At 34.4% G+C, this 10,889-nt stretch overlaps 1 protein-coding gene across 1 annotated transcript; it reads right to left on the reverse strand.

Moving 5' to 3' along the window:
• Positions 1–236: 236 nt before the first annotated feature.
• Positions 237–7,238, reverse strand: six2a (SIX homeobox 2a). The gene is made up of 2 exons (XM_061970504.2): positions 6,268–7,238; positions 237–1,035 (listed from the first exon to the last, which is right to left on the reverse strand). The coding sequence occupies exons 1-2, from the start codon at positions 7,074–7,076 to the stop codon at positions 675–677; spliced, it is 1,170 nt and encodes a 389-aa protein (XP_061826488.2). The 5' UTR covers positions 7,077–7,238; the 3' UTR covers positions 237–674.
• Between the last annotated feature and the right edge of the window lie 3,651 nt (positions 7,239–10,889).

A 10,889-nucleotide genomic window follows, 5' to 3' on the forward strand; every position in this document is an offset into this window, starting at 1 on the left:
TTTTCATCCACGTTCGTGACCCCGAGTCCGAATTAAACAGGAATATGAAAACATTAAAAAATAAAATAATAATAACGAATAACGCATTTTTTGCAGCTGAGGATATATATCATATAGAATCCAACAAAATGGTCCAAATGAAATCCACATTTCGTGTCTTTTTATTGTAAAGAGTATGAAACTATAAGTCACCCCTTCGCCATGTTGCGTTCACATGCAGTCGTTTTTTTCTTCCCACACGTTCAAATGTAAAGTGATAATAATTCATCTGATATCGCGGCTCTGGCAACTAAGACACTTGAGGATGATTTCCCTTTCCCAGCACAAGAACAATAAAAACAACGTTTGGCTCTTTTGTAAACAATAATTCCAATTCAACTCGAAAACAAAGATATTATTAGCAATAATTAAGACATTGTATTACTGTTGAAAACATGTTACATTTCGCTAAAATACTTGTATTTTCATATTTGCACCCCTGGACCCGCCTCACCTTTAATTGTTCATTTCGGGGTATTTTCTGCAAGCCGATTGAGGAGAAAATGGACTGAAAGTGGACCGGCCGGTTCCGTCCTTTTATCTATTTTTTTTTTTATTATAGTCCTTTAAGTGCTGCGTTTCTAAAATTCCACTGGCACGTTCTAGAAAAAAAAAAAAAAAAGTCCTCCATGGTTCTACGAGCCCAGGTCCACCAGGTTGGACGACATAGGGTTCAGAATGGTGTCATGGTGCAAGGAGTGATGGTTGTGGTGGTGGTGATGGTGGTGGTGGTGGAGCACGGAGTCACCGACGCCGCCGCCGCCCGGTACCGGGATGGCGCTGGGCCCCTGGGGAGGAGCCAGGCCGTGCAAGGGCTGCAGGCTGGCGGAGGAGCCCAGCATCAAGGCCGGGCTCGATGACGTGTGGTGGTCCGGCGTGCCTGCGGGCGTTTTGTCGTCGTCCGAACTTCCCAAAAGAGTTTTATTTCCGTTCATGGAGGAAGTCAGTGGGTTGTTGTTGTTGTTGTTGTTGTTGTTGGAGTTTTCGTTGTTTTCCCTACAAACGCAAACATTTGGCATTAATTTATAGAGTTGACATGACACAATATAACACGTACATCACGTGACAGCTCTCAGCCAATCGGTGCGCATACTGAAAATCGCAGCATATTATTATGGTAATAATAAATTAATATGAACAACTTTTAGGGTAAAAAAAAAATACTTCAGTATATACATTTAATTTTTTGGGGGGTGTTTTTTTTTTTATGTATTTTTTTATTTTATATTGTGGGTGTAAAAAAAAAAAGAAGTTTAATTTCTGTTTTTTTCTAATTCTCTTTTCTATGGGAAGACGTGATTTATTTGCAGCTTTCAGCCCGAATTAGTAGTGGCCGCGGGGTGAAAGAGGACACCCAGCATGCGTGCAGCAAACACCTGACGGCAACACGTCTTCCACTTTGAAAGGACAAACCACACACACTAACAATTATTTAAAAAAAAAAAAAACACATGTCATTTTTGATCTTCCATGGTGAAAGCCGCCATTTAAAAGACATCAAAAGTGTGGTTATTAAACATGAGAAATGAATTTAAGACTTTTAAAACGAGCAAGCGCTTTAATTATAGGAAAACACTCAACTTTTTGTGATTTAACACCCACAATGTTGATAAAAATCAAACCTATTTTTTTTAACAAACTTAAAAGCCTTTTAAGAGGTGACCAAACTGTGTTTTCATATTTTTATAACAAAAAAAAACAAAAAACAAAAAAGTTATGTTATGGAAGCGTGTTTACACTCAAAGTGGTTTGAAACAGGTTCGACTCCACATGCCGGGTTAGGTTAATGCCGTTAGGTTATTGGCAGTGTTAGTTGGGTTAGTGACCTAACTGACAAAACTAACCTTTACCTAATTAACCTAAATAACCACCTATAAAAAAATAATACATGTATTTTTTTATCTTCCATGGTGAAAGCTACCATTTAAAATACATCAAAAGTGTGGTTATCTTAAACATGAAAGACGAAATTAAGCCTTTTAAGATAAGCAAGCTCTTTAATTATAGGAAAAGTATGGGAAATTATAAGATTTTTTAATTATAGAGCTTTAATTATATATATATATATATATATGGATTCTTAATAGGACTAGTTGTTAAAGATCCCTAAATATTCAGCACAACAATTAAATGGGGTTGGAGATGTCTTCTTGGGTGGGGTGGAGTTTGGCAATAATCATGTGGTGCCACCAGTACAACACATCTTCAGTTGTATGTATGTATATGTATATATATATATATATATATATATATATATATATATATATATATATATACATATATATATATATATATATATATATATATATATATATATATATATATACATATATATATATATATATATATATATATATATATATATATATATATATATATATATATATATATATATATATATATGTATATATATATATATATATATATATATATATATATATATATATATATATATATATATATATATATATATATGTATATATCATATATGTAATTAAAGTGCTTTAATTATAGGAAAACACTCAACTTTTTGTGATTTAACACCCAAAACTTTGGTAAAAATCAAACCTTTTTTTTTTTTTTAACAAACTTAAAAGCCTTTTAAGAGGTGACCAAACTGTGTTTTCATATTTTTATAAAAAAAAAAAAAAAAAAAAAGTTATGTTACGGGAACGTGTTTACACTCAAAGTGGTTTGAAACAGGTTCGACTTAGGTTTGTGCCGTTAGGTTATTGGCAGTGTTAGTTAGGTTATTGACCTAACTAACATAACTAACATTAACCTAATTAACCTAACTAACTACTTATTAAAAAATAAAACATGTATTTTTTTTCATCTTCCATGGTGAAAGCTACCATTTAAAACACATCAAAAGACGAGCAAGATCATTAATTGTAGGAAAATTATGGGAAATTATAAGATTTTTTAATTGTAGCGCTTTAACTATATATATATGTATATATCATATAATTAATTAAAGCGCTTTAATTATAGGAAAACACTCAAATTGTTGTGATTTAACACCTAAAACTTTGGTCAAAAAATAGTTAAATTTTTAACAAACTTAAAAAGCCTTTTAAGAGTTGACCAAACTGTGTTTTCGTATTTTTATTACTAAAAAAAAGTAATGGTATGGGAGCGTGTTTACACTCAAAGTGGTTTGAAGCAGGTTCAACTCCACATGCCGGGTTAGGTTAGTGCCGTTAGGTTAGTGGCCGTGTTAGTTAGGTTAGTGGCCTAACTAACCTAACTAACTGTGTTAGTTAGTGGCCACGGGGTGAAAGAGGACACCCAGCATGTGCGCAGCAAACACCTGACAGCAACACGTCTTCCACTTTGAAAGGACACGCACACACTCACACACACAACCACTTATAAAAGAACAAAACATCCATCCATCCATTTCCTACCGCTTGTCCCTTTTGTATTTTTTTTATCTTCCATGGTGAAAGCACCATTTAAAACACATCAAAAGTTATTATAGAAATACATTATAGGAATTTTTATTATAGCGCTTTAAAGCGCTTTAATTATAGGAAAACACTCAACTTGTTGTGATTTAACACCTAAAACTTTGGTAAAAAAAATAGCTTAATTTTTAACAAGTTTAAAAGCCTTTTAAGAGGTGACCAAACTGTGTTTTCATATTTTTATTACTAAAAAAAAAAAAAGTTATGTTATGGGAGCGTGTTTACACTCGAAGTAGTTTGAAACAGGTTCGACTCCACATGCCGGGTTAGGCTAGTGCCGTTAGGTTGGCTGTGTTAGTTAGGTTAGTGACCTAACTAACCGCGTTAGTTAAGTTAGTGGCCACGGGGTGAAAGAGGACACCCATAGCATGCGAGCAGCAAACACCTGACAGCAACACGTCTTCCACTTTGAAAGGACACACACACGCACACACATATGAACAATTATTTTTTTTAAAACATGTATTTTTTGATGTCCCATGGTGAAAGTCGACATTTAAAATACATCAAAAGTGTGGTTATTAAACATGAAAGATAAATTGTAAGACGAGCAAGCGCTTTAATTATAGGAAAATTATAGGAAATTATAGGAATTTTTAATTATAGCACTTTATATATATATATATATATATATATATATATATATATATATATATATATATATATATATATATATATATATATATATATATATATATATATATCCATTTTCACCATCCATTTTCTACCGATTGTCCGTTTTTGGGTTGCAGGGGGGGGGGGGGGGGGGGGGGGGGCTGGAGCCTATCTAATATATTTAATTAAAGTGCTTTTAATTTGAAAACAATTAACTTGTTATGATTTAACACCCAAAATGTTTTGGGTGTTAAATCACAACAAGTAAAAAATAGTTTCATTTTTAACAAGTTTAAAAGCCTTTTAAGAGGTGACCAAACTGTGTTTTCATATTTTTATTACTAAAAAAAAAGAAGAAAAAAAAACCTGTGTTATGGGAGCGTGTTTACACTCGAAGTGGTTTGAAACAGGTTCGACTCCACATGCCGGGTTAGGCTAGTGCCGTTAGGTTGGCCGTGTTAGTTAGGTTAGTGGCCTAACTAACTGCGTTAGTTAAGTTAGTGGCCACGGGGTGAAAGAGGACACCCTAGCATGCATGCAGCAAACACCTGACAGCAACACGTCTTCCACTTTGAAAGGACACACACGCACATATGAACAATTATTAAAAAAAACATGTATTTTTTTATCTCCCATGGTGAAAGCCAACATTTAAAATACATCAAAAGTGTGGTTATTAAACATGAAAAATGAATTTAGGTCTTGTAAGACGAGCAAGCGCTTTAATTATAGGAAAATTATAGGAAATTATAGGAATTTTTAATTATAGCGCTTTATATATATATATATATATATATATATATATATATGTACATATATGTCCCTTTCGGGGTTGCGAGGGGGGGGGGTCTACTTAAAGTGCTTTAATTATAGGAACACATTTAACTTGTTGTGATTTAACACCCAAAACATTGGCAAAAAATAGTTTAATTTTTAACAAGTTTAAAAGCCTTTTAAGAGGTGACCAAACTGTGTTTTCATATTTTTATATACCAAAAAATAAATAAATAAATAAATACAAATAAAAATAAATTTAAAAAAACTTATGTTATGGGAGCGTGTTTACACTCGAAGTGGTTTGAAACAGGTTCAACTCCACATGCCGGGTTAGGCTAGTGACGTTAGCGCTTTAGTTAGGTTAGTGGCCTAACTAACCGCGTTAGTTAGGTTAGTGGGTGAAAGAGGACACCCATAGCATGTATGCAGCAAACACCTGACAGCAACACGTCTTCCACTTTGAAAGGACACACGCACACACACACACACACACACACACACACACACACACACACACACACACACACACACACACACACACACACATACGAACAATTATTTTTAAAAAACATGTATTTTTTGATCTCCCATGGTGAAAGCCGACATTTAAAATACATCAAAAGTGTGGTTATTAAACATGAAAGATGAATTGTAAGACGAGCAAGCGCTTTAATTATAGGAAAATTATAGGAAATTATAGGAATTTTTAATTATAGCGCTTTATATATATATATATATATATATATATATATATATATATATATATATATATATATATATATATATATATATATATAAATACATTTTCACCATCAATTTTCTACCGCTTGTCCCTTTCGGGGTTGCGGGGGGGAGGGGGGGGGGCTATCTAATATATTTATTTAAAGTGCTTTAATCATAGGAAAACATTTAACTTGTTGTGATTTAACACTCAGAACATTGGTAAAAAATGGTTACATTTTTTAAGAAGTTTAAAAGCCTTCTAAGAGGTGACCAAACTGCGTTTTCATATTTTTATATACCAAAAAAAAAAAAAAAAAACAAAAAAAAAAAAAAACTTATGTTATGGGGGCGTGTTTACACTGGAAGTGGTTTGAATAGCCTATCTAATATATTTAATTAAAGTGCTTTTAATTTGAAAACATTTAACTTGTTGTGATTTAACACCCAAAATGTTTTGGGTGTTAAATCACAACAAGTAAAAAATAGTTTAATTTTTAACAAGTTTAAAAGCCTTTTAAAAAGGTATGTTTTCATATTTTTATTACTAAAAAAAAAAAAAAAAAACTTATGTTATGGGAGCGCGTTTACATTCGAAATGGTTTGAAACAGGTTCGACTCCACATGCCGGGCTAGGCGCGCTCACCTCTCCTTGGCCTCGGCCGCGCGGTCCCGCTGCCGGCGGTTCTTGAACCAGTTGCTGACCTGCGTGGTGGTGAGTCCGGTGGCCTCGGCCAGCTCCCGCTTCTCCCGCGGGGACGGGTAGGGGTTGTGCGTGTACCACTCCCGCAGCACGCTGCGGCTCTTCTCCTTGAAGCAGTAGCTGGTCTCCTCGCCGTCCCAGATGGAGCGCGGCAGCGGGAACTTCCGGCGGACGCGGTACTTGCCCACGGCGCCCAGCGGCCGCCCGCGGAGCTTCTCCGCTTCCACGTAGTGCGCCTTGAGCCAGAGCTGCTGCAGCTTGGGATGGTTGTGCGCCGAGAACTGGTGGCTCTCCAGGATCTTGTAGAGCTCCCGGAAATTGCCCCGGTGGAAAGCGACCACGGCCTTGGCTTTGAGGACGCTCTCGTTCTTGTGGAGGTGCTCGCAGGCCGGCAGCGACCACAGGAAGCGGCCCAGGCGCTCGATGTTGCCGCCCTGCTGCAGCACCTCGCACACGCACGCCACTTGCTCCTGCGTGAAGCCGAATGTAGGCAGCATGGACATGGCGGGTACGGGGGGGGGGGTGCGCTTCTCGGCTGCTTCAGACTCCCGCTCACTCTGGCGAGTCCGGCGAGCCCCCCCGCTCCAAAAAGGAAAGTCCGGCTGTGAAAAAAAAAAAAAAAAAAAAAAAAAAGGAAAAAAAAAGAAGCCTGAGTAAGAAAAGTGTAGAAAGTTACCGCAGCCTCCTCCTCTTCCTCCCTCTTCTTCTTTACTCCTCCGAGCGTCTCCGAGCTGCCTCCTTTTAAAAAACATTATTCCTCGCTGGCAAGCGCGAGTGGACGTGGAGCCTGATTGGTCGGTTACCTGAGCCCGGGGGCCGGCGTGGAATTATTCTCCATGGCGACGCTGTCACTCAGAGTAACCTGACACGCGCGGAGGTGTCTGCCGTGGACCGAGCATTGTTCCCGTGGCGGGCCACGCCCACCGGTGGAAATATTACTCACTCAGGGGGAAAAAAATAAAAAAAAGTTTCTTTTTTTATTCTTATTTTGATGGACACCTGGAGGCGAGGAAGTGGAAGGTAAGTGCGGACTTTTATCTTTTTTTTTTCTGTTCATTTAAACATGTCAGTTATAAAAAAAAAAAGTTAAGAAAAAATATAAATGTTGCTGTGAAAGTTTGAAAAGAAGGTTGCTTTAAACTTAATGTCAAAAATGCACCTGGACAGAATTGAACACTTTACTCAATTGTCATCAAAACTCACTTTTGAGTTTTCACACACACACACACACACACACACACACACACACACACACACACACACACACACACACACACACACACACACACACACATATATATATATATATATATATGTGTATATATATATATATATATATATATATATATATATATATATATATATATATATATATATATATATATATATATATATATATATATATATATCCTAGTAGAAGTTTATTTACAAGGTTCACTTTAGCATCTCATTGCACATAACTGCGGTGCATTCAAGGACCCATGATTAAAGTTGACAGAGGTGTCACTGGTTTTTGAAGACAGTGGCAGGTTTAGATGTTGTTAAATAAATGTTGCTGTGAAAGTTCAAAAATAAGGTTGCTTTAAACTCAATGTCAAAAATGCACCTGGACAGAATTTAACACTTTTCTCAAATGTAATCAAAACTCACTTTTAAGTTTTCACACACAGAACCAACAATAATGAGAATATAAAAAAAAAAAATAAAAAAAATGAAAAAAAAATAAATAATAATAAAATAAAATATATATATATATATATATATATATATATATATATATATATATATATATATATATCATAGTAGAAGGTTATTTACAAGGTTCACTTTAGCATCTCATTGCATGTAACTGCGGTGCATTCAAGGACCCATGATTAAAGTTAACAGAGGTGTCAGTGGTTTTTGAAGACAGTGGCAGGTTTAAATGTTGTTAAATAAATGTTGCTGTGAAAGTTCAAAAATAAGGTTGCTTTAACCTCAATATATAAAAATAAAATGCACCTTTACTCAAATGTCTTCAAAACTCACCTTTAAGTTTCACACACAGAACCAACATTAATGAGGATAAATATATATATATATATATATATATATATATATATATATATATATATATATATATATATATATATATATACTGCTTTAACCTCAATATCGGAAATTGCACCTCATAGAAGAAAGTTATGTACAAGGTTCACTTTTGCATCTCTTTGCACATAACTGTGGTGCATTCAAAGACCCCTGATTAAAGTTAACAGAGGTGTCACTAGTTTTTGAAGACAGCGAGAGGTTTTAACCCCCAGCAGATGCACTTTAATAATATAATCATAACAATAATAATACCATTGATGATAATTATATGTGAATCAGATAATTTCTATTTTCCACTCTGAAGTATAAGCAAACTTGATATATTTAAAAATTATATTTAAGTGAATATTTACAGGTTATACGATTATCTATAATTATATTTTGGTCATTTTATATATTTGTTTGCACTTTTTTGTAACAAAATAAAAAAATAAAACAATAGAGGATTATCTAGATATATTAATCTAGTCTTTAAAAAGTAAAATAATTATTTAATGCATGTAAACATACGTATACATGACATGTATACAAGGATGAAGTGAAACAAACAAGGTAAAAAATATAATACAACTATTTGTGGCAGCATAGGAGAAAGTTATGTTCAAGTTTCACTTTTGCATCTCTTTGCACATAACTGTGGTGTATTCAAGGACCCTTGATTAAAGTTAACAGAGGTGTCACTAGTTTTTGAAGACAGCGAGAGGTTTTAACCCCCAGCAGATGCACTTTAATAATATAATCATAACAATAATAATGTATTCATATGATTCGTATTACCCATTGATGATAATTAAATGTGAATCAGATCATTTCTATTTTCCACTCTGAAGTATAAGCAAACTTGATATATTTAAAAATGATATTTAAGATATTATTTACAGGTTATGCTATAATTATATTTTGGTCACTTTATATATTTGTTTGCACTTTTTTGTAAAAAAATAAAAAAATAAATAAAAATAGACGATTATCTAGATATTTTAATCTCATCTTTTAAACGTAAAACAATTATTTAGTGCATGTAAACATACATATACATGACATGTATACAAGGATGAAGTGAAACAAACAAGGTGAACAATATAATACAACTATTTGTGGCAGCATAGGAAAAAGTTATGTTTAAGTTTCACTTTTGCATCTCTTTGTACATAACTGTGGTGCATTCAAGGACCTCCGATTAAAGTTAACAGAGGTGTCACTAGTTTTTAAAGACAGTGGGAGGCTGAACCCCCAGCAGATACACTATAATAATATCCATCCATCCATAACATCCATCCATTTTCTACCGCTTGTCCCTTTCGGGGTCACGGGGGTGCTGGAGCATAATATAATCATAATAATAATGATGTATTAATATGATTCATATTATTCATTGATGATAATTATATGTGAATCAGATAATCTCTATTTTACACTCTGAAGTATAAGGAAACTTGACATATTATAAATATTTTGGTTACTTTATATTGAACTTGTTGGCAATTTTTTGTAAAAAAGAAAAAATTTAAAAAAAGAATTCAGGGGTTTATATACAAACCCTGTTTCCATATGAGTTGGGAAATTGTGTTAGATGTAAATATAAACGGAATACAATGATTTGCAAATCATTGTATTCCGTTTATATTTACAATGATTTGCAAATCATTGTATTCCATTTATATTTACATCTAACACAATTTCCCAACTCATATGGAAACGGGATTTGTAGATATGTTCTAGATATGTTAATCTCATCTTTAAAAAGTGTAATATTTTTATTATGCAATATATTTTTTCTAGTACATGTAAACGTGTGTGTGTGTGTGTATGGCCCGGCCATGTTGGATTTAGGGTGTTATGGACTTATGGGGGGGCTCTTAGGAGTCTTGTGTATGGGGGCAAAGAATTTGGTGCTACGCCCCTCCCGTGGCCTCTGGCTCTAAAGTTTAGAAAATAAATATTGCAGTGAAAGGTTGCTTAAACGTCTAAGAACCTATATCTCAACATCAAAAGTGAAAAGTGGTTTGCTCACCTGGATAGCAACAAACCTTGCATGGAACACTTCAATCAGCATAATGATGATGTATTATCATAATTTGTACTATCCAATAATGTGTATCTGATAATGTCTACATTACATATTTATAGCCATATTAGAGTGGGGATTCTCAAACGGTGGTACGTGTACCACTAGTGGTACGCGGGTTCCATCTAGTGGTACGCTAAAGAAGTCTGTAAATATGTACTGTATATGGAGTATCATTGTTGATAATGTCTGTGCATTGTGTGTAATGTTACAGTGGCCACAAATACTACATATACTATGCCTTGTTTTTGATGAATACGTAGGCCTACTACGCTACTGTATTTTAATGTTGGTCATTATGGTGGTAGTTGTAGAGCAAAATATTTTCTGATGTGCTACTTGATATAATTATGACAGGTTAAAGTTTGAGATTCCTATTCTGACCACTTTATATTGAATTTTTGGG

This window comes from Nerophis lumbriciformis, linkage group LG02 (assembly GCF_033978685.3).
Source record: "Nerophis lumbriciformis linkage group LG02, RoL_Nlum_v2.1, whole genome shotgun sequence".
NCBI classification, from domain to species: domain Eukaryota; kingdom Metazoa; phylum Chordata; class Actinopteri; order Syngnathiformes; family Syngnathidae; genus Nerophis; species Nerophis lumbriciformis.